Source organism: Epinephelus fuscoguttatus, linkage group LG16 (assembly GCF_011397635.1).
Source record: "Epinephelus fuscoguttatus linkage group LG16, E.fuscoguttatus.final_Chr_v1".
NCBI lineage: Eukaryota > Metazoa > Chordata > Actinopteri > Perciformes > Serranidae > Epinephelus > Epinephelus fuscoguttatus.
Window position 1 is genome coordinate 11,954,684 of NC_064767.1, and position 25,685 is coordinate 11,980,368.

General features: G+C 40.0%; 1 protein-coding gene across 4 annotated transcripts in view; it reads right to left on the bottom strand.

The window, feature by feature from the left end:
* Positions 1-365: 365 nt before the first annotated feature.
* LOC125903739 (echinoderm microtubule-associated protein-like 6) overlaps positions 366-25,685 on the bottom strand; it is a 117,176-nt gene continuing 91,856 nt past the window's right edge. The window contains exons 25-46 of one of the 4 annotated variants that reach the window (XM_049600849.1): positions 24,585-24,737; positions 24,338-24,469; positions 23,975-24,063; positions 23,543-23,719; positions 22,960-23,194; positions 22,158-22,284; positions 18,545-18,559; positions 14,897-14,975; positions 14,672-14,801; positions 14,325-14,423; positions 13,204-13,224; positions 12,678-12,851; positions 10,984-11,192; positions 10,513-10,670; positions 8,290-8,404; positions 8,002-8,190; positions 7,381-7,553; positions 7,018-7,180; positions 6,672-6,775; positions 4,223-4,376; positions 3,954-4,054; positions 366-2,083 (exon numbers count right to left, since the gene is read on the bottom strand). In XM_049600849.1, coding sequence (XP_049456806.1) covers positions 2,059-2,083; positions 3,954-4,054; positions 4,223-4,376; positions 6,672-6,775; positions 7,018-7,180; positions 7,381-7,553; positions 8,002-8,190; positions 8,290-8,404; positions 10,513-10,670; positions 10,984-11,192; positions 12,678-12,851; positions 13,204-13,224; positions 14,325-14,423; positions 14,672-14,801; positions 14,897-14,975; positions 18,545-18,559; positions 22,158-22,284; positions 22,960-23,194; positions 23,543-23,719; positions 23,975-24,063; positions 24,338-24,469; positions 24,585-24,737 — 2,822 coding nt within the window. In that variant the 3' untranslated portion in view covers positions 366-2,058. The remainder of the gene's footprint in view (positions 2,084-3,953; positions 4,055-4,222; positions 4,377-6,671; positions 6,776-7,017; positions 7,181-7,380; positions 7,554-8,001; positions 8,191-8,289; positions 8,405-10,512; positions 10,671-10,983; positions 11,193-12,677; positions 12,852-13,203; positions 13,225-14,324; positions 14,424-14,671; positions 14,802-14,896; positions 14,976-18,544; positions 18,560-22,157; positions 22,285-22,959; positions 23,195-23,542; positions 23,720-23,974; positions 24,064-24,337; positions 24,470-24,584; positions 24,738-25,685) is intronic. The other 3 variants (XM_049600850.1, XM_049600851.1, XM_049600852.1) reach the window with 3 other exon arrangements.

The following is a 25,685-nucleotide window of genomic DNA, read 5'->3' on the forward strand; positions in this document are numbered from 1 at the left end:
AAAATAAACAAACAAGGAAATGGAAAGAGTGCTTTAAAATGAAACTAATTCTGTAATATAATTTTAAAATGTAATAATAAATAATTTTTAGATATGTAGTTCTGACCCATCTTTTGTTTCTCCCTATTTATTTTTTAAATAATTTCCTAATTTTGTTACTTTCTTTTTTAGGAGGAAAACAATTAGCAATGAAACAAGAAATGATCCAAAAAAAAAAAAAGTGAAAAATTAGTTAAAAGAGAAAATTAAAAACAAGGAAAAAAAGAAAAAGAGAAAGTTAAGAACAAACAAGGAAATGGAAAGTGTGCTTCAGAATTAAAATAATTCTGTAAATAAATTTTAAAATGTAATAATAATTATTAATATAAATATAGTTATTCCGCAGCTTTTTTCCCTCTATGTAAAAAAAAAAAAAAAAAAATCTAAATCTATTACTTTTTTTGCAATGCATGTGACAGTTCTTACCAAGCTGCTCATTTTCTTTTTTCCCATGTTTTTGAATAAATCGCACCAGTTTGCTCAGGGAGGGTTCAGATGTTTAAATACTAGCAAAAGGCATCTAAAAGCAGCACAAGACAAGTGATGTCGCTGCAGGATTCAAAGGGTTAAAGCTCGGTGTTTGTTGGTGGTGGAACGTAACTAAGTGCATTTAAGCTAGTACGTTAGTCCAAAGTCTTTCTGACATCATTTTGATGTCCAGTGTCAGCTGGATATTTTTACACAGTGGTGTTGGTACTTTTGCTGAAGTTAAAGATCTGAATACTTCCTCCTCTACTGGTGTTTATGGCGGCTAGTTTTATAGTGACTGAATCTGAATTTGGGATTTTATTTAGTTTTTTGTGGTGTCAGCACCTGCAAGTGTGTATTAACACATTAATAATGTTGATTTTTCTCTTATTTCTGTTAATAATAACTATTTTAACAGATTCCAAATGTGTTAGCTACATTTTTGGCCCTAAAAGAAGAAGAATTAAATGATTCAAACTTCCATTTAGTCGATGTCTCCACAGTGTTGTATGTCAGGGGAGAACAAATTTGTTGAATTTGAAAGGCGTCATTGACCCTTGATCCTTATTGCACCACAACAGTGTAACTGGGCTCTAAATATTAAGTTTGTATTTTTTCTCTGGGCCCTCTGCAGTCGACTAAGTGGGTACTGTAAAGTGTATTTTTAGAGGACTTTCCTCTCAGACATCTGACTGGAGCTAGTTAAGCGAGATTACAAACTTCTCAACAGTAATAGACACAAAGTCGTGTTTATTATTTTAAAACAGACGTGATAAAATGTGAACTTGTCCTTTAAAGGGCATGTTACATGTCAGGGGTGGAAATAAGGCTTGTGCATGTGAGAAAAACAGTCAGTCTTCATACATGTGACAAATACAAATACATATTTCTGTCTTGTGTGCACACAGAGTTTTCTGTATCTGCCCCCTGGACTGATGGTTTCTGATTTTTCTTTGTGTTGAACCCGCTTCCTCTTTCTGCGACTCCAGATCAGTCACATGATCAATGAATGATCTCAAGGCGCACTGACTACAGTGACAATACTGTGCAAGGCCTTCTGGGTAGAAGGAGAGGGATGGTGCTGGAGCAGAACAACATGAGAGTAAGTTTAACCTTTGCTTCACTGTGGTGGTGGTGGTGGTGGTGGTGGTGGTGGTGTCGTACTGAGTCACATGATCTTTGTTCCAAAGCCCCGGTTGGCTTCTGACGGGGCAGTTGTGAATCCACATGGACCAAAATCAGAAGAAGAAAAACCATCTGAAGATTCCTCTGGTTCTTTACGTGTCTTCATTTGTTCCTGTTCAGGGTCATGTGATCAATCGTGAAGCGTCTCAGACTGCAGTCGACACCAGAAAACAGAAACTAAACGTCTCATCGCTGAAGTCGACCTTGTGTTACGGTGTGTCTTCCTCCACCTTTCGTTTCTAAACTCTTCAAGAAATGTTGCAGAGCAAAGATTCAAGGTTGTGGGTTCAATTCCCTCTGGATCCACTTTGGTGCTGTTAAGGCGCTTTGGATAAAAGCGTCACCAGGTAGCGAAGTCTCTGTGTTTTACAGGCATTTCCACACAAACACACTGCAACACACAAACGAACATTGTTTGAATCTTATTTATAGATAATGTTTGTGATTTTTTCAAATATATTTTTGACATGCTATACTATGACGTTTTTTCACGATTTTGGACGACGTGCTATACTATGGCGTTTTTTCCCGATTTTGGACGACATGCAATACTATGTCGTTTTTTCACGATTTTGGACGACATGCTATACTATGACGTTTTTTCATGATTTTGGACGACATGCTATACTATGACGTTTTTTCACGATTTTGGACGACGTGCTATACTATGGCGTTTTTTCCCGATTTTGGACGACATGCTATACTATGACGTTTTTTCACGATTTTGGACGACATGCTATACTATGACTTTTTTTTTCACTATGTTGAACGACATACTACACTATGACGTTTTTCACGATTTTGGACGACATGCTATACTATGACATTTTTTTCACGATTTTGAACAACATGCTACACTATGACATTTTTCCACGATTTTGGACGACATGCTACACTATGACTTTTTTCACGATTTTGGACGACATGCTATACTGTGACTTTTTTTTTTTCACTATGTTGAACGACATACTACACTATGACATTTTTCCACGATTTTGGACGACATGCTACACTATGACTTTTTTCACGATTTTGGACGACATGCTATACTGTGACTTTTTTTTTCACTATGTTGAACGACATACTACACTATGACATTTTTCCACGATTTTGGACGACATGCTATACTATGACTTTTTTTTTTCACTATTTTGAACGACATACTACACTATGACATTTTTCCACGATTTTGGACGACATGCTATACTATGACGTTTTTTCACGATTTTGGACGACATGCTATACTATGACTTTTTTTTTTTTCCACTATGTTGAACGACATACTACACTATGACGTTTTTCCACTATTTTGGACGACATGCTATACTATGACGTTTTTTCACGATTTTGGACAACATGCAATACTATGACGTTTTTTCACTATTTTGGACAACGTGCTATACTATGACATTTTTCCATGATTTTGGACAACATGCAATACTATGACGTTTTTTCACTATTTTGGACGACATGCTATACTATGACATTTTTCCATGATTTTGGACAACATGCAATACTATGACGTTTTTTCACTATTTTGGACGACATGCTATACTATGACGTTTTTTCACTATTTTGGACGACATGCTATACTATGACATTTTTCCATGATTTTGGACAACATGCAATACTATGAAGTTTTTTCACTATTTTGGACAACGTGCTATACTATGACATTTTTCCACGATTTTGGACGACATGCTATACTATGACGTTTTTTCATGATTTTGGACAACATGTTATACTCTGACATTTTTACACCATTTTGGACGACATGCTGTACTATGGTTTTTTTCACGAATTTGACGACAATGACGTTATCACATTTTTGACGACATACATACTATGACATTTTCATGACATTTTTGACAACGTACTATACTGTGATGTTTTTTTAATCACATTTTGGAAGACATACTATAATATGACATTTTGTGACAGTTATGACATTTAGTGATATGTTTTTTTCCACCGACTTTACTATGACTTTTTTTGTGATCTCATTAAAAGATATTCCTTAATAATATACCGTGACTTTTTGTGATGTTCTTCCTTTTTTATAAACATATGATCAATTATAATATTTCATTATCATGATTTGTTCCTTGATTAAATGTTTTGTTAGACTTTTCGTTACTTGACCATTCACCCATCATGTCTTGAATACAGCAACTCCATGTGCAGTGATAGAAATATCAATATCTCTCTCTTGTATCATGTCTTCAGATGATCGTCTGTTATCGATCAGTGATCAGTTTTACCTGCAGTCGTCTCCTCCTGTGCTGATCACATATTTGTCTTCCTGGGAGAAGCGGATGTTGGTCACATGAGCCGAGTGGCCGAGGTAGCGCTTGTGTTTGGCCTGCAAACAAAAAAGAATACTCACATTTCTCTTCAATAATAAATAAATAAATAACTGATCTTTTTTATTTTCATACAAAGGGTGCTGTGATGTTTTTATACTTGCTGATACTAATCATACTAAACTTTCCTCCTGTTTCAACCTCATATGTAAATGTTGGTGACTCACAAACTTCTCTGTGCAGGGGAAGTCGAACAGTTTCACCAATCCAAAGTCATCACCGGTGACGATGTTAAGGCTGGCGTGTGACACACACGCACAGTTGACTTCCGCTTTGTCTGCATTTCGTGGCCAAATCCCCAAAACTTCATCGCCCAGAATGCTGAGGGAGAGAAAAAACAAGAAGTTTTGTCTCAAAGCACTACTACCCCCAAACTATCCCTGTTCAGTTACCCTGTTAACACTAACACGCACTATACCTTGTCAATTATGTACTTATATAATTTCAATACAGTTTTTAAATTGTGTGATAAATCATCACTTTCAAAAACAAATCTTAGCACACTGTATGTATATGTATATTAATATCTGTAAGTAGTATTGATATGTTTATGTTACAATGTTCAGATTTATTGTCCTATTTTAATTTCTGTGTAAGTACATGGAAGCAATGACAAACCAAATTCACTGTGTGTGTTCACGTTTGATCAATAAAACTGTTCTGATGTAAACACAAGTTTTTGTTTGATCCTCTTGATCTGCTCTTACAGTTTTTGAAGAGCATACAATACATTTTATAACATGCTATTCTATGACATGTTTACCACAGTTTTAAGGAAATACTGTACTATGACGTTTTTTCATGATTTTTGAAGACACACTATAATATGACATTTTTATCACATTTTGTTTTACAACATACTATACTATACTATGACGTCTCTATGACAGTTTTGAACACATGCTATACTGTAACATTTTTATCACATTTTGGATGACATACAATACTATGACGTTTTTATCACATTTTTGACGACATACTATACTATGACATTTTAATCACATTTTTGACAACATACTATACTATGACTTTTATTTAAATCACATTTTTGATGACATGCTATACTATAACATTTTTATCACTTTTTTTATGACATTCTATACTTTAACATTGTTATCACATTTTTGTTGATATACTATAACATTTTTATCACATTTTTGACAACATACTATAGTATGACGTTTTCATGACAGTTTTAGTGACATACTATACTATGACGTTTTTCATGATATTTGAAGACATACTATACTATGACATTGTTATCACATTTTTTACGACAAAACCTACTACTTTTTGACAACATTTTATACTATGACATAGTTATCACATTTGTGACGACATAATACACTTTGAGGTTTTAATGACATTTTTGAGGACATGCTTCACTAAGAAGTTTTTAATCGCATTTTTGACATTTTTGTGACATTTTTGACGACATACTATACTATGACATTTTTATCAAATTTTGGACAACAAACTATACTATGACGTTTTTATCACATTTTTTGATCTTATGCTATACTATGATCGTTTTATTGCATTTTTGACGACATGTTATACCATGACATTTTTGTGACATTTTTGACGACATACTATACCATTACATTTTTTATCACATTTTGTATGACATGCTATACTATGACATTTCTATGACAGTTTTCGCGACATACTACACAATGACATTTTTATCAAATTTTGGACGACAAACTATACTATGACGTTTTTATCACATTTTTGACATTATACCATACTATGATCGTTTTATCACATTTTTGACAACATACTATGCTATGACCTTTTTCATGATATTTGAAGACATACTGTACTATGACAATTTTTATCACATTTTTGACGACACACTATACTATGACGTTTTTATGACAGTTTTGACGACATACTATGAAACTTTTATCATATTTTTGACGACATACTCTACTATGACATTTTTCTGACAGTTTTGACGGCATGCTATACTATAACTTTTTTGTGACATTTTTGACAACATGATATACTATGATGTTTTTATCACATTTTTGATGACATGCTATACTATGACATTTTCGTTACATTTTTGACGACATACCATACTATGACATTTCTGTGACATTTTTGACATACATTCTTTTTATGACATATAATACTGTCACTTTTTATGACACAGTTAAGTTTGACTTTTTATGAAACATTAAACATGACTTTTTTTTGTCTCTTTCTATGACCTACTATATTATGACTTTGTCATCACCTTTTGTGGCACACTATACTATAATTCGTTTTGTCACTTATTTTGACATACTAATTATAGCATATACTATACTATAATTCGTTTTGTCACTTATTTTGACATACTATAGTATATGCTCTTTTTAACAAAATACTACAACTTTTTAATTTCATTTCATGACATACTATCCTATGAGTTTTATTATATTATACTCTGACTTGTAATGAGAAACTTTACTTTTAATGATTCTATTCTATGACTTTTTTATGCAAACCAAAAATAATCAAATGAAACGTGCAGGTTTGTGTCATTCGATATAAAATAGAATTCATTTCAGACTTTCTAAGTTTTTAAGCTCATGTGAAAACTGCGTGTGAGTATGTGTGTGTTACCTGGTCCAGGTAGCCCAGGTGATTCTATCAATAATGGTCTGGTCGCTCACCAACTTCCCTGAAGGAACCTCAAACACCTGCCGCTTGTAAGCTCCTGTGGACACCTGTACCCACAGAAAATGTTTGTTTGTTCGGTCATAGATACTATATACCAACAAAGGCGTGTGCATGTGTATATACCAGGTCTCAAGAGGAACAGCCGTCAGCAGTTTGTATATATATGTATATATACCTGTATAATACAGCTGTCAGCAGTATGTGTGTGTGTGTGTGTGTGTGTGTGTAGTATATACCTATATATAACAGCTGTCAGCAGTACGTATATATATATTATGTGTGTGTATACCTGTATATAACAGCTGTCAGCAGAGAAGTCGAGCTGCAGGATGAAAGCAGAGATGTCACTGCAGTAAACCAGGCGGTTCAGACTTGGTCCTCCACTGACATCGTAAACATCCACCGTGTTCTCCACCGAACCGACCGCCAACAGCCGCCGGTCCGGACTGAACCTGCACACACAAACTCTCAAACAATATAACATTCTGGTATATTCTGGTTTTACAGTGCAGTATGTCATGCTTTTCCTTCAGTAAAGGATCTGAATACTTCCTTCACCACTGGTTTATGTTAATTTACATATATTTTAAATATTTGTGAAATAACTTCTTTTGGATATTAAAAATTCTTTCTCCTCCACTGTCTCTCCTACCTGATGTCCTGGATGGCGACGCTGCGGTCTCGCTTCTTCGTCCACATCTTCAGCGAGTTGGCGAGGAGGAGGAGGAACTCGCCGTTCTTCATCCCTACCGCCAACATCTCTCCGTCTGCACTGTAGCTCACACACCGGGCTGCGTGGCCGACACACACCTTGTTCAGCAGTTTCTACAGAACGAGAGAGAAAAGGAAACCAAAATTATCTATATCACCCATTACACTGTTTAAGAAAAAAAAAGATTATTACTATTTTTATTTCTTTTTTTTATCAACACATCAGTTTGGAGGAAGGATGGATTAACTTCTTAACTTAATGTTACTCAATGCATGAGCTGACAATGTGAATCAATCAACACACCTTAACTGTCAACATGACAACTCTGACCACTGTATTTGTTTTTATTGTGCCTCTTGGATAACGTACACTTTACTGATGATTGACTCATAAGGCCCTGATCACACAGAAAGTGTTTTGCAAGTTGCAAAATGTGTCGCACACCACACTGCCTATTTTCAAAATTGAATGCAACTAGTAAAAAACAAAACAAGAAAAAACTCCCTGTATCTTTTTATTGTTGCCAGACAACAATGACTCTGGGGCAGTTTGTGTATGTACCTTGTCAGCGAGGTCCCACAGCCTGATGGTGGCGTCGTCACTGGCGGTGATGCAGAGCTCTTTCACAGGATGAGCGGCCAGACCCCAGATCCCTCCCCGAGCGTGGCTGTCCAGCAGCAGGTTGGACGCCGCATTCTTCTCCCCGACCTCGATGATCTCCCCGTCCTTCGTCCCCACCAGGATCTTACCCTGAGGAGGAGGAAGAGGAGGAGCAGGAGGAGGACGTGGGCTGATAATGAGGATGTTGATGAAGAGTGATGGGTGAAGATCAAAATCAAAAGTTCTCACCTTGCCTCTGCAGACGGATCGGACACACTCCACCTGCTGCCCCGTCTCCAGCTGGAAGGCTCGACAGCGTTTCATCTCCTGATCCCAGAGCTTCACCGCACCGCCCTCCTTAGTCCTGACACACACACACACACACACAGAAAAAAGTCTAATATATTCTGTAACATACTTGCATTTAAGTTGTGTCCAACTAACTAGGTTTAGGTTTAAGTAGGGATACTGTCAATGTTCGGCAAGTTACTCTCAAAATGTAATATACTACATATTACTAGGTATCTTCATTTGAAGGTAATACGTTACTTAACAATATTACTCTCTGTGTAGAGTACTAAGTTACTTATTAAACTACTTTTGCGTTTTTGTTCAGTTTAGTTTATTACAGTTCATTTCGAATCCAGTGCTGAGCAGGTCTGACCTATTCATGCATTCACATACAGTGGTTATAAATAACAGTGTGATGATATAAAACAATTAATAGCCTAGACTGTTTAAAATAAATGATTAGTCTTGGACACAGGGAGGATCAAAGTCTGATAAATATGAGATATGGATAAATATTTGTGGGCCTATGATATGAAACAATAAACAAATATTTAGGTTAGCACAACAAACAGATTGGCACACGATTAAGTCACTGTGACGAGTGCAAATGAATACATCGGAGCTGGAAGACACACCTGCTGGGTCCCTTTGTGACAGTCAGCTACCACAGCACCAGAGAGAGTAATGCATAAGAACAGTGTTGTGTGCCGATGTATGGAAACACATCTAACATATACTAACATCACCCAGATGTGCTGATCACCAGGACTAGTGTATGAAAGGACACGCACTGAACATGATAATGCACAGTGCAGCATGACCCAGATGTGCCAATCACGGGCGGCTTCTTGTAGCATATCATGACATGACAACACACAACAACTTTTGAGGGATATTTTTTCTGGTGGTACACTGGTGGAAGTGGAGAGGTGTGGATGAATGAAAAATGAGACCAATAATCAGTTTATATCGGGTGGTAACGCATTACATGACATTGTAAATGTAATGAGGTTTCTACCGTTTTTTTTCCCCGTTAAAGGGGTTTTTTTGGGGAGTTTTTCCTTATCCGCTGTGAGGGTCTTAAGGACAGAGGGATGTCGTATGCTGTAAAGCCCTGTGAGGCAAATTGTGATTTGTGATATTGGGCTTTATAAATAAAATTGATTGATTGATTGATTGATAATGATATTACCCGAGATCCCATTGGTAGCGCGTTATATTACTTTGCTACTGCTGAAACGTAACATATTTACGAGTTTATATATTAGGAGTTTAGTAACTCAGTTTGTCTGTGAGGGAGAGAAATACAGAAGGGATAAGTTAGTAAGGAGGCAAAGGTGTGGCCGCCTAGAAGGTGCTTGTGATTGGGAAATGCAAGTAGATTTAGGGGGAAAGCTTGTTGTTTCCCAAGAAATAGTTCGTACCAGGCAGAGGTACAAAGTGTCAGGTGTTGTGGTCAGTGAGTGAACGGATAGTTTATTTCATTGAGCTGACAGTTCCTTGGGAAGACTCAGTGGAAGAAGCCTATGAAAGAAAAAAGCTTAGATATGCAGACTTAGGAGCAGAAGCTGAGCAGCGAGGATGGAAGACTAGGATTTGCCCAGTGGAAGTGGGGTGTAGGGGATTCATAGCAAGATCAGCTGTCTCGCTCCTGGGGGAACTCAGAGTGCGGGGACAGAGTTTGAGGAAGACAGTGAAGGAAATGTCAGATGAAGCAGTTAGGTGTAGCCAGTGGATCTGGAAGCGAAGAAATAATGTCAGTTGGGGGCCAGCAGGGGGAACTACTAAGCAGGGCACATAACTCCTTGAGATCAGGTGGAGAGATTCACTTCCTCTCAGGAGGAAATCCATATATTATCTTATCATAGGGCTTAGGAGGTGATTCACTGAGTGTTGATCCTTTATCTAGAGCACAAACTTCTTGTGTTTATTTGAATGAACTGTAACGTGTTACCTTTTCTAATGCCTTACCCCCAACACTGGACACTGTGTAAGTATCACCACAAGTACAAAAGAAAACTGCCTCTATTTTAAGAAAAGGTCTCAACGCATCTCCACAGTCTCAGTGTCTTACTATAATGAAGACTACTATAATATAATAAAAGAAGATAGATTGGAAGCTGCTGTTTGACAGATAAAGTTTTCAGTTCATCAGTAATCATCTGCTGGTGTGTTACTCACGGTCTCTCCTTGCCGCCGGTGACGATGAGTCCATCTCTCAGCGTGGTGTACATGGTGAAGACCGGCCCGGTGTGAGCCTTCGCCACCACCCTCAGCAGGTAGTGATCCCGCCACACGTACACGTCCCCGTTAATGGCTCCGGTGAACGTCAAGTTATTCTGCAGACCAAAGCCAATTAAAAAAAATTTCACTGTGTTTTTCTTAGGATGAGGCAAACAGCATCTACTGTGTAAAATAAGAATCTGCTATAAGTGAAATAAAAACTCAAGACACACACAGAGTGAAGTGTTCGTACTTTATAAAGACAATCTGAGTTTTTGCACCTAAGTTACACATCTGGCATGTATCTATCAACCTGCTGTGTTGCTCTTTGATTTCACTGGTTGTGTCAGTGGTCGTGTTCAGTCAGAGTCGTGTCTCGTGTCATGTGCAGCAGAGATTTTACAAAGAGGATGTCAGCAGGTAACTCACAGCACCGAAGGCGACAGACAGCATCGTCTGCATCCTGCCGTCTTCCACCGTCCCCACCACGCCCTTCTTGTACATCAGAGCGCCGCCGGCCAGCGTCCAGAACTTCACATGTTTAATTCCTACCGACACAAACTGGGAGTCCGAGTCCGGCCGGAACTCCACCACGAAGATCCGGTCCGGGTGTCCGGCTTTACTGCACACTTTGGATCCTGCAGAGGAGACACCACTGTTATTTTTATTCTATTATCACAGAGAAATTAATGAAAAAGCACCAACACACTCAAATCTGTACAAAAATCTTTATAATAAAGTGAGCTTTCAGAGGGGGTTCATTTTCTGCTCTATTTTAATATACATTACAACTAACATCAGCTTCACCCTCAAAGTGTCAGATGCTCTGAACCAACAGACTCAGGCCCCTGGACTTATTTTAACCATCAGCAGCAACTATAATATATAATTTATTTATTATTTATATTTCAACGATATAATACTGTTTCAACTGCAAAACTGTACAATATGCAACACTGACTTAAAGCCCTCAACATTACTGAGCAATGATAATTCAACTTTGCAACACACTGTGCAATACACAACTCTTATTTAATTTTTACCTTTACTTGTCATATATTTAGCTAACTTGTAGCACAAAGCACATATTTGTACATTTTATTATTTTTATATTTCTTATGCTACATAAGAAATTATATTTCTATATTTGTATGTATATATTGTGTTATATTATAGCATAGCATCTCATACTTCTTATTTCTTTTCTATCTTTTTATAATTTCTTTATGTCTATATATACACTATAACAGCAACTGATAATATCTCCCAATTTCCCCCCAGGGATCAGTTAAGTTTTCTGAATCTGAATCTGAACATACACACTTATATCCTGTCATCTGTACTTACTTTGACCCACTGCAGTGTTTTATTACCAAAAAAGACCAACATTAGTATCATAGCCTGTATTATAATACTAATATTTTATGGCAATAATTAACTTAATTTAAAAAAAAAAAAAAAAAAAAAAGAAACAGAAAAAAACATAGACATTATCTCAGTCTTAGTTAGCTGAACCAGCTAAGTAAAAATATATAAATAAAATAAAATAAAATAAATAAATAAATAATAAATAAATAAAATAAAAATAATTTAAAAATAACAAAAAATATTAATAAATTAAATAATAAAATATAAATAAAATTACAATATTTCTGGGAACTTTTCTAAGCCCACAGAAATATTGTAATTTTTACTGCAGTACATTTTATCTGACAGCTTTAGAAGCTTTACAAATAAAGATTTTTGCACAGTAACAGGACATTTTTCTACTTTTGATATTTAAAATACATTTTCCTGATTACACCTACATAATTTTACTTAAGTAACATTTTCAGAGTATTTTCACTATATGCTATTAGTATTTTTACTAAAGTAAAGGATATGAATACTTCCTCCACCACTGGACAATAGAAATACAGAAATATCTTTGTCTAAATATCAGAAACTGTTTAATTATGTGTCCATGTATGACCTCATCACTCATAGTAAGAAGCTGGTAAAGACAGGGTGTGACTGACCCACAAACAGCCTTTTGAAGAGTGAAGTTAACTGGATAAAATGTCCTCATAAAGGCAGCACATTAGGGTGTATTTTATTGATTATTGATCAGATGTCAGTCTGACCTTCCTGCCAGCGCCACACGCTGATGGTGTGTTCAGGTTCCACTCCGACAGACAGCAGCAGCTTCCCCGTGGCGCTGAAGTTAACGTAGCCGACGCCCTTAGTGTGAGGACAGCGAAGGATGGACAGAGTCTGTTTACTCATGGCGTCCCACACGTGGATGGAGGGAGTGGTGCCTACGTAGAGATCACGAGACACGAGGAGAGCACGATGTAAAGCTGTAAAGTTTAAATACGTCGCAGGGACGACAGAAAGTGACAGAAACAGAGCAGTGAGGGGATCAATGCAGCTGACAGACACCCTGAGAACCAGACCAACATCAGGGCTGCACTGATGGTGGATTCACACACATTTTCTAATTCACACTAGTAAGACAGCTGGATATTAAAACATGACCAGATTGTTCTGCTTCACCCTTTTGACACAGAGACAACACTCTTACATCACAATGGACTAGCTATGCTGCTGGTCTCTCGGTCTCTGGGTCTCTGTCGTGGTGGGAGAGGCGGGGTGCGGTTTGGTTTTTACCTGGCAGTTCACTGACGTCACCTGAGGTGTTGTGAGAGCGATGGTGACAAATGAGGCCAGCCAAAACACACACACACGCACAAAAACAAAACAAAACAAAAAACAGATAAAAACCTGGAGTGAGTTGTTTTAAAACAAGCCAACGTCAGCCATGACAGTAAAGAGAGATATTAACGGGTGACTGCTGCTGCGTAAATCAGGTCGATGTAGATCATATGGGTCAGCCACAATATTCACAATGCTTAAACAAAACATATGAAGATTTGCAAAAATATGTTTTGTCTTAAATTAAACTCCACAACAGTTTATATGAGTACAGCTAAAATGATTATTAATCAAGTCGTCGACTGACATTTGAAGAAAAGAGAAACTATTTAGATATTTAAAGAATGTAGAAATATTTCATGGTATCAGCTTCACAAATGTAAATATTTGCTACTTTTCCTTTTAAATAATGTTAATAATTGTGAAATATGAGTAATAATGTTGAGGTTTGGACAAAACAAACACTGTGAAGGTGTCACTTTGAGCTCTGAGTCATCGTGACTAATATTTTTCACTGTTTTCACCATTTAAAAAAAACCCCACGATGATCACTAGCTAATAATTTAAAATGAGCTCCATCATCTCCCAACTAACATCCTACACACATTACACATTAATGCATGAGTCATAATGATCTAATGACATCATGGATAATAGTATAACAGTCACAGGGGACATTTTCATACATTTAATACTTTAGTTACATTTTCCTGTTTATACTTACATACTTTTACTGAAGTATTTTTACTGTGTGGTATTATAACTTTTGCTCAGCTAAAGGATCTGCATACTTCCTCCATCACTGCTGATTTTTTAAGTGCATTAAGTTCCTCCCAGCTGATACTTTCCCTACAGTCCCTTTTGCTTTATCAAATGGACAAAAGACAAATCTTCTTTGTGTTAGTGTTTTCAGTCTTTCTGTTCTCTTAGTGTGAAAAAGTAAAGCAAGCAGGTTAAACATGAAGCAGGAGAGAAAAGCAGGACTCATTTAGTTCAGACGAGTTAGTAGAGAAACACACTAACATGCAGAAACACACACACACACACACACACACACACACATATACTCAGTGTACCGATCTGTCCAGTGGCGATGACATTTTTGTATTTCGGGTGCTGGTTGACGGTCAGAGAGAGGATGTCGTCAGTGTGTTCCAGGTAGAAGCTCTGGGTTCCTGCAGCACAAGGAGACACTTAAACACATCACTCTGATCTGAAAGGCTGGGGGTTCGACTCCGAAATGTGGACATGTCTTCCCTAATCTGACACAGTTGTAGTGATGTGTTAACTGATCAGGACAGAAACTACAGCTGATGATAGAGGCTGGAAATTAAGAGAAAAAAGAGGAAATACAAAGAACAAAGTAATTCAACAGGTCACACAAGGTCAAAAGGGTGTATTATGACTGCGTTGCTGTGGTTACCAGTGGTGAGACTGTGGACGATGGCGGTGGCTGCAGTGTGGTAAACGATGTCGGTGCCGTCGTTGAGGTAGTGCAGGTTGTTGCGACAATCGTAGCCCCGAAAACCAAACACGTGATCCAAAACCAGGTCCTGTGAGAGGGAGATGGGAGAGGACAGATAAACAGACAGACAGACGGACAGAGAGACAGACAGACAGACAGGCAGCTTCAGAGAGAAAGACATACCTCCACCACCCTCTTCTTCTTGGAGACGTTGTTCTTCTGGAGTTTCTCTGGCTGCGGTGCTGCTCGACTCACTGGAGGCCTGGAGGATCAATCAATCAATCAATCAGTCAGAGACACATGAAGGAACAGTGAGACAGCTTGGTCAGTCCACAGACAGACAGACGTATAGACGGACATGAGACAGTAGAGACAGACAGGTCAGCAATGGAGAGATGATTTCTCATATGTCATGGATTACAACTTGACCCCTGACCTCTGTCACAAACCTACTGGTGCTACGAATACTGAGTACAATTACTTCATTGTCAGTAGCAGTAGCTGCCGTGCAGTACTAGTAGTATTAGTACTATTAGTAGTAGTAGTAGTAGTAACAGAAGCAAAACTAGCAGTACTTACACAGTTAGTACCACACAACTTGGCCTCTGACATTGGTCACAAACCTATGTTTCAAGTAGTAGTGACAGTACAGTAGTAGTAGCAGAAGAAGCAAAACTAGCAGTGATTACACAAGTTAGTACATTTAATACATTATGAGTATTAGCAGTGGTAAAAGTAGAAGCAAAACTAGCAGTGGTAATACAACACTACACATTACTAATAGTAGCCTACTGGCGTGCTATATAGATGTGGTAGTAGCAGTGCAGCAATAGCCTACTAGTAATATTGATAACATTATAAACTGTCATTTCTCCAGTGGTTTTTGAGGGGCTGATTTACGAGCACACACTTACTGATCATCATTTGAAAAGCTCAACATCTCTCTATTTATGCTCTCAAAAACTTTGACACCACAAATAACTAATCTGAGACAACTAGGATTCTAGGTTCCCAGGTTTAAACTCTGACCTATTGATCTCACTGTTAAGAACCAGAACACTAAATTCATTAAATCCCAAATTCTTTCTTAATCTGCAGCCTGTCAGTCTGGAGGTTTAAATTTTCATCTTCGTCACAGAAACCTCCGCTGAACGCAGCTGCACTCACAGATAACTGAGCCTCCTACCTGCCTGTCAAACACCATCAACCCAGAAACCTTCCTGAGTGGAGTCCTGCGGGGTTTACATGAAGTCCAGCGGCCAGTGGCTGCTTGCTCCGCTGCCATTCAGTGGCTAACAAGCGGAGCTAACTGCTAACAGCCACAGCTGCAACTAACAAACTCCACAAATCCATTCAGCAGCTGCACCATCCACAGTCAGACACACACAGCTGATTATTTACTGCTGAATTACAGCTCACAACTTGCACCAACGGCTGACGAGGCTCTGCTGTGAGTGTTTTGCTGTCTAGCGAAATCTCCCGGTGTAGACTACGTACAATACTATTGTAACTGTTATTAACTATAACTTTAACGATTGCTAATTATATTATTATTATCATTAGCAGTAGTAGTATGCCTCAGCCCGTGTTAGTCTGATGACCTGTCCAAGGTGTACCCTGCCGCTTGCCCAGTGTTAGTTGGGATAGGCTCCACCCCCCTGCGACCACTAACAGGATACGTGGTTATGGAAAATGAATGAATGAATGAGCAGTAGTAGTAGTAGTAATAAGCAGCAGTAGTAGTACCATTATCAGTACTAACAAATAAATATAAAGACTCTCTAATGCTAAAATCTAGATTCATTCCCCTTAGATATAAAGCTAAGGACAGTGTGAGGTAATGCCAACAGGAGCGTCTCACACTCACATACACACACACACACACACACACGCACACACGCATACACTCACACACACTCAGACACGCACAATGAAGAGGTGTTGCATAAACACAAGTGAGAGGTGGACACACAGGTGGACAGGTGTTACCTGGATCCCCTGGACAGCAGAGGGACAGAACCAAGGTACAGGCTTTAGAAAACACACACACACACACACACACACACACACACACACACACAGCAACACACTCACTCATACACACAGCAACACACTCACTCATACACACACAAAGGCCTCATGCCTCATTGAAACTGGCTCGCTGTGTGCTATAGCTACATGCTAACACAATGCTAACATGCTGCTGGTGCTCTTTGGGCTGTCAGGCTAACATGCTAGCGTCGCTAATTGTGTTAACAGGCTAACATGCACAGGCACTCTGAGAGGTGGATTAGTGCAGGGGTCTAAAAACTGTGGACCCCTGTTCACACAACCACATCATGCGCCAAGATTTATAACCACAGCTCCCATAATGCTTTGGGGGATGTAAACAGGAAGTATGATGTGTGCTAGCTGGATCACTTTGATACTGAAGAGAACATGATCATTTTCAGGCAAGTTCTGCAGTTATAAGTTGTCAGTTAGATCAACATCATTTACCTAAAGTTTCTTTTACTTTTTCTGGTCTTTTTATCTGTGTTTAAGTTCCCAACACTTTGTTGATTCTGAACACGTAACCAAAAGTGTTCAGGATATAGAAAATAGGGCTGCTCCCTAATGGTCGACAAAATGTTAGTCGACCAGAAAGGCTGTTAGTTGGCAAGATTTCATTGGTTACTTAGTCATAAAAAAAACAAAACAAAAAAAAAGTAAAACTCTGTTGTGCTGGAGTTGTGCTTTGTCAAAATAAATCAAAACCTATATGACTGGACCATGTGGGAATTTAATTTGAAAGGACAGACACAGGAAGTGTCCACGCTCAGCAGTCAGACAGGAGTCGGGTTAATTTCCAGGGCTGGTACCTGCGGTTATTCCACAGGCTAGTTAATAACATGTCGGGCAGGAAATCCAAAGTGTGGGATCATTTTGAGAAGGTGAAGGACGAACCCAAGGTGATATGTAAACTCATCTTCATTGGTCGAATACAAACATGACGTATCATCTGAAACATGGAAGTAGCTACATGCCCATTAGCCCACAGCGTCATTAACAGGCAGCTCGCTCAGTGTGTGACGTGCACTTGTAGATAAAATATAGGCCTATATTAATGAAGGTTCATTAGTACGGTTTTGTATTTCTCTGTAATGTAGCACAGTGTTAACAATGTTACTGACACTATTCTTTCTCACACCTTCAACTCAAACCATTGTGTTGCCCCGCCCAAAATATATCATTTAATCATTAAATTAATCTCATAAACATGCAGGCGACTAGTCGACTAATGGCCCTAAATGACGACTATTGGTTGACTAGGACAATTCTCAGTCAGGGGGCAGCCCTAACAGAAAACACTGCTATCTATCTAGCTATTAGTAAACCTGTGGTCATGTTGAGTCGACTAGTCCTTGTCAGGCTGAATCTGTAACGTCTCCCTAAAACTTAAATTTATTTAAAAACATATGTAAAAATTAAACATGTTTCTTCAGGTTTTCTTCTTCATTCAACTCTTGCTATTTTATGTTTTTTACTACTTTTGTGTGTGTTTTTATTTATTTATTGAAGTTGAACCTGCTGATTTTGGCACCGCTCACAAACCAAACCTTCGTTCATTTCATCCTTAATTGAAATAAAAGTCAGAGAAAGCATAAAGTGACATGTTTAAAATTAAGATCATCAAATCTGGATAAAGAAAGTTGTTATTTTCTGTGATTAACTCACTGGATTTACATGTTTTGTACTGATATACATGCAGATAACATAAAATTTAACTAGACTTATAATATATATATTGTCTGAAAATCATCTTCACAGTAAGTATCAGGTCATACTTACTTGACAATGCCCTGCCTCCAGGGGAATGCAAGTTAAAACACAACACAGATATTAAGAGTCTCTACAAGCAAGGCCAGAGAGCAACACTCAGGAAGTAAGGGAACCAAAAAGGGACAAAAAATAAGAGTCTTAGAGTTAGAAACACACCAGGGTACTGAGACACCCAGACCTCTTCCACTACAGGAACTTGACAACATGAGAGCATCTCATAACCTAAACTGGTAAATTGTAGGTGTTAGAATTTTACTTTTGGGACAGACAACAATAGAAAAAGTGGGGCTAATGAAGATTTTTCTTTGATATTCATGCATTTACATGTGATTAATTTTAAACAACAGTGTCGTTAAATGAACAGCGGTGGACATGCAGCTTGTAGCATTTATCTAAACACACATCCTGCGTTATTGTGGTGTTTCTCATGATGCAAACAAACTTGGATTTAGTGTCATCTTCTGTGCAGTGCTGAAACTTGTGACATGGAAACACCTGACATTACGGTCGTTAAGTTCCTGTAGTGGAAGTGCCGACTTTTGTCTCTGCAGTGCTGCAAAATTAAAAAAAAATAATCAGAATTTCTTTCCTCATTTTCTTTTCTTAAATATGGCTCTGAGCTTTAAAGTATCATGGAAGTTGGATTTTGAGTAATATTTTCATAACAATAGCCATCAGTTTTTCGATGCTTGACAGCTGTACCCTGCAGAATAATCTTGTACCTTTAAGGTGCCCTTTGTTGTTGAGTGTTTTAAAGACTGAAACTCACTGAAATCATAACGATCTACTGTGTGATGTGCAAACACAGAAAAACTGAGGCAAAAAGTTTGTTTAACAACGAGACAAAACATTCACCGATCATGCAGAAGCTGTGCATGCAAGAGATGCAAAATCCTTCAGATTTACCACACAGGTACAAACACAAGTATACAGGGCCACACATTAACACACCAACACACATACGCACACACAAACTGTAACCACTGATGATACACCAAGGATAAGATGAAATAGTTTCAGCTCAGTTTGTACACACAGTCTTAGTGTTATAGAGGCATAGAAGTTAGAAGGACATCACGCTGAATGTCAACAACGGCAGCGTACAGACTGTTGAAAGTTTAAAGCTGCAACAAGATTATACGTCTAGAAACTGAAACAGACAAGTTTGAAAAATGCCAGTGTTTCCAGAGTTTTGTCACGCAGTAAGTTAAGTAACTGGGAATGCATCTCAACACTTCCAGCAGACTTTTCACAATAATAGTATTACATCCATCCATTTTCACCTGCTTATCTGAATCTGGGTCGTGGCAGCAGGCCAAGCAAATCACACCAGTCGCCCTCTCCCCTGCAACATCTTCCAGCTCCTCCTGGGGGACCCCAAGGCGTTCACAGGCCAGACGAGATAATCCCTCCAGCATGTTCTGGGTCTGCCCTGAGGCCTTCTACCAGTTGGACATGCCTGAAACACCTCTAACAGGAGGCGCCCAGCAGGCATCCTGATCAGATGCCCGAACCACCTCAACTGACCCCTTTCAACACGAAGGAGCAGCGGCTCTACTCTGAGCTCCCTCCAGATGTCCGAGCTCCTTACCCTATCTCTAAGACTGAGCCCAGTCACCCCACAGAGGAAACTCATTTCAGCTGCTTGTATCTGCGATCTCATTCTTTCGGTCACCACCCAGAGCTCATGACCATAGGTGAGGGTTGGGACGTAGATGGACCCGTAAATCGAAAGCTTTGCCTTCCAGCTCAGCTCCCTCTTCACCATGAAGGTCCAGATCAGTAGCCACACTAAACCGCTGATCCATCTCAAGCTCCATTCTCCCCTCACTTGTGAACAAGACCCAGAGATACTTGAACTCGCTCTCTTGGGGCAGTAGCTCTCCCCCAACCAGCCATACTATCTATCCGTAGCCGTATCTATCCAGCCGTATCTATCCATCATTCGTTTGTTCATCATCAGGATTAGCCTGGTTCCAGACCATAGACTCCGCCCACTCAACTGAGTAGGCTTGCATCTCTGGTCTGGCATACTGCAATGAATTTGCAATTTATCTCGTCCAAAAGATGGAAGGACGTATGAACGCTGGGGGTGGGAGCGGGTCTAGTGATTAGCCAATCAGCGCTACGCTGATGTCAAGCTGTCCGCCGGTGGGTAACTGGTGAGGATAGCAACTATGGCGACTGCTACAGATCTTACAGACCACATTAATAATGCTATCGAGGTATTTCGCCACTACTCGCGTTAATGGAGGACCAATTTAAGGAAGCTGCTAAACTGGATTTAACGGCGATGCAGCTGGGCGTGCATGACGACGGAGACATTTTAAACGGGCAATGCTCACTTGTTTTCGGCACCCCGAGGCATGGATACTAATGACGTCAGATTCTGGGTGAGTCGTTGATCTCTACTGATTGGTTAGGGAAAAATCAAATTCCCTCCCCCTTGTAAATCGCCTTCAATGGAAGCCATGTCAGACTGAAGGTTCTGGGAGCTTCAGTCTGACACTCAGACAAAAACAGCTGATTTGCAGGTGGTTTTTAAAAAAACATTTTTTCCTGGGTTCGGATCTGGGTGGAAAAAATAACATGCGGGTCGGATCGCGGGTTTTAGATAAACACATCAGTCATTAGTTCGGTAAACTACAGATAGCTATCTTGGTCATTATTTACTCTCTGAGTGTACTACTACTAATACTAATACTCCGCTATTTCGCAACGGTCATTGGTTCAGCTGTTTACACACGTTTCACCATCTAATAACACAATTTGTGATTGGACGACAGAATCAACATGGCTGCCACCGTCTAACAAGCGCCGCTTCCAAAACAGTAAATTATTATTTAGGTATTTGAGAAATAAGTGGATAAAACGTATAACTATCACTTTATAATGTTTCTGAAGTGTTTCCCTGATGGATTACTTCTCTCCTCGATGGATTCTAAAAACACGTGACAACTCGTAACTGCTGAACGTCGCTCTGGACAGAAAGTAAGTCTATTATTACACATGTAGCTAAAGTTCCTTTACATAGATTAAAAGTTTAAAAGCATTAAACGTAACAAACGAGTGCTTTTACACTCGTATGGGAGAAGAACACAGAGGATTGAGGATGGAGCTGAAGTCAGGTTTTTATTGTGAGAGCTGCTTCATTCAGGTCGTTGTTTACTTACTGGCACCTTAACTGTGGCGATATGCTGTTCAATATTCAGCCAATATGACCCAAAATGATTACTTTAAATCCGGGTTACGGGTCGGGCTGCGGGTCGTGTTTCAACGGGTCGGACCGGGTTGCAGTACTAATTGGCCTGATGTGCGGGTTTGCGGTTCAGGTGCGGGTTTGTACGTCGCCGGGTCGGGTTGGGGCGGATCTTGAAAACTGGACCCGTGCAGGACTCTGCACTCAGGCTACATCAGGATGGTTTACATGTGAAAAATCTACAAGAAAAGTCGAGTGTCAACTTAACATTGGTCACTGTCACTGCCACAAGGGGGCGTAAACACACAAAGCTGTGTGATGCAGCTTTAAACTGGACTTAACAAATCTGATACAGGCTGTTAAAAACAACCAACCGTGTGTGTGTGTGTGTGTGTGTGTGTGTGTGTGTGTGTGTGTGCATACCTCTCCTCTGCAGAAACCTCCTTCATTTGTTGGTGAGGTTTGGTTCCTCTCATCTCTCTGATACTGACAGCGTACATCTTGGTGACGTAATCCACCGTCTTCTCCCGGGCAACGTCACTGTCGTAGCCTTCACACGTGCACAAACATTCATGAATCAGAAATTTGTTGTATAAAGCTTTGAGCTCCCGTCATGTTAACTTTACCGTTAAAAAATTAACCTGTTCTCTAATGTCGCTGTGTTGCTGCATTGCTGTGGTTCAGGTTTGGTTGGGTTTAGGCGTGGAAAATAACTACTTGTTGAAATTTAGGAAAACTTAAAATGACTGCCTCCGTAATAATTATTATTATATTAAGAACAATAATAATAAACGATATTGTAGACAGCACTTTTCAAAATAAAGTTACGAAGTCCTCTTTTAATAACATTAAAAAGATAGCATGCTGGAATTAAAATTATGTGCTTGCATTAATAAAAAACATTTTTAAAACTAGGGTTATTAACTCATGATTTAGGGGAGTGTACAATACTGGTAATGTCAGTTAGAAAAATGGGAAACAAACACGTGTTGTTGATCCATCCACCCAGATCTCCTCAGTCTGTGGACTTTGTCACTCTATAGCAACGTCACCTGACTTCCTGTTTTGCTCTCGTCAAAATTATTATGCCCACGAGAGGTTTATGTCCCTTGAGCGTAAAGAGATGTCATTTTAGGCATTTTCTAAATCTCTGGATTCTCGTTATTGTTTTCCTGTGTCTTCAAATTCTGTTCAATCAGTCGGGGTCTTTAGTCACAGAACTTACCTCCATCCTCCTCAATGTCGTCATCTGACTCCTCGCTGTCGACAGGTGGTCTGTTGTCGCGGCACAGAGGCCCCTCCCCCTCTCCACTGACCCCTCCTCCGCGCTCCCTCGCCCAGATCATCAGGGCGGTGTCGGCCCCGCCTACCGTCAGCAGGGTGGAGTCATCCTGAGCCCAGCGGACGTTGGTCACCTGGGCGCTGTGGCCCACGTAACGCTTAAAACGAGCATACTGACCCTGGAGGGGGAACAGAAACACACCCGATGACCTGATGAAGAAGTATGGAAGAGGAGAGTTTAGCTTTCTTTTCTTTTTTTTGGTAATAAAAGATTTTTTTTGTTCCAAGATTAGCTGAAGACAGGAAACAAGGAAAGAAAGAGGCAAGGAAAGACATAAGGAATTCAACGGAGCAAAGAAGAGAGGGGAAGTAAAGAAAGTCTTGCTCAGGGTCAATAAATTCTCTAATACTGTTAACGTCTTGATGTTTTTGTATCGCTGAGCTGAAACAGTCGGTGTTTCTCTCGTGCAAATGTTCACATGTATAGCGTGACTCTACACAGTAACCAGTGACTCCGTCTCTCGTACTCGAACAGGGTAGCTGAACAGTTTGAGGAAGCCGAAGTCGTCTCCGGTGGCGAGCAGCGTTCGGTCTCTGGTGAGCGACGCGGCATTGATGTCTGTGATGTCGCTGTGCGTCGGCCAGATCCCGTCACAGCTCGAACCCAGAACACACGTCCAGGTGGACCACTCCACCCGCTCCAGCTATACACAGTGACATAACACACATGATCAGTCACCAGTGAGGTAAAATAATGCTCCACAGAGAAACAGAGAAAAAGGACAATAACACTTCAGCTGAATGACCCGTAACAAGTGTTGCAAATAGCAGGATTATTTTGTTGACTTAATTACATTAAAACGATGGTAAAGAACATTACGCCATTGACATTGTATAAAGTTTATCCACCCTTGTTTTTCCCCTGGTGTTCATCTGTCACATCAAACACACACACTGACCTCAGAGTTCCTGATGGTTTGTCTTCTTCCTCTCGGAGCTTCGAAGAAAAGTTGCTCTTTGGCTCCTGTGTTCACCTGCAGCAGTTTACCTGCAACACACACAAACACACACACATAATGCAATCTCCCTACAAATGCTGAATTGTTTATTTAAAAGTTTATCAATAGGCTATTATATTATAATCACCTCGTTTGCCATCATGTTAAAATTCAGAGCCCATGAATATGTAAATATATTCTTTATTTTAAAAGTTTAAGTGCCTGATGCTGCACAAACATCACTCTGCACAGTGAGGGGGAACATGTGTGGGTGGAGGTGGACTATATAAATTAGCAGCAGGTAAAGATGTAGACGTGTGTTACCTCGAACGTCCCAGTCAATGTGTGTGATGTAACTGGACGCTCCTTTACAGATCCCCACTCTCTTACTGGTCAGCACGTTGTAGATGTCCACGAAGCTGTCATGTGATGCCACCGCCAGGAATTTACCTGAGTCTGACGCCGTGTGTAAGAAAGAAAATCAGATGAGTGGATGTATATCTTTAAACAGTCAGATTTATATTTGTGTTTATGTGTGTGTGTGTGTGTGTGTGTGTGTGTGTGTGTGCACCTGGTGTGAAGCGGACGTCAGAGATGGCATCGCGGCGATGGTGGAAGCTCAGCAGATCCTCCAGTGTGTCTGCGTTCACCACCAGCACGCCGCCATCGCTCAGACCGACCGCCAACGCCTTCCCATCAGGGGAGAAGGCACAGCAGCGACCGCCTGGAAAACACACAGACACAGAGTCAGGTGGTTACCTTGTTCGTTAATAATCGAGTTAATCACTGTGGTGATTTGATTACTCTGTGACTTGGAAATAGTCTGATGTCAATGTCAGTGCAGCCAGGGACCTTTGCTGCATGTCATCCTGTCTCCCCCCTCACTTCCCGTCAGCTCTTTATTATTCACTATAAAACAGAATGCTCAAACTGACTGAGAGAGGGTGCTACATCACCTAAAAATCAAAACACTTCTACCTCCTAACTTCAAGATGTTCCCTCAGGACAGGGGCAGGACTTCATCCTGGTACCTACAGCAGTCAGGGTACTGTTGGCTATGACACGGAGGTCTGTGTGACCCTCCACGGATATGCCTCCCCAGACCATCACTGACCCACCACCAAACTGGTCATGCTGGATGATGTTACTGCCATTTCTGGTGTTTTCTGGCAAATGTCAATCCAGCTGCACGGTGCTGTGCTCACACTAGAGGACATCTAGCCCTCATGCCACCCTCATGGAGTCTGTTTCTGACAGTGTGGTCAGAAACATACACACCAGTAGCCTGCTGGAGGTCATTTTGTAGTGCTCTGGCAGTGCTCCTCCTGTTCCTCCTGAGAGCAGATATCGGTCCTGCTGCTGGGTTGATGCCCTTCTACGGCCCTGTCCAGCTCTCCTCGTGTAAGTCTCCTGGTATCTCCTCCATGCCCTTGAGACTGTATTGGGTGACACAGCAAACTGGACTACCTGTGCAGCCTGACTGGGCTGCAGGTAGCGCCTCATGCTGCCAATAGTGACAAGGACACTAGCATAAGACCAAACTAGAGAAGAATCAGTCAGGAGAGAGCAACTGTCTGTGGACACATGTAAAACCATTCTCTTTTTGGGGGTTGTCTTGCTTTTGCCTCTCCACTGCACCTGTTCTCACTTTGATTTGCGCCAAAGCAGCTGA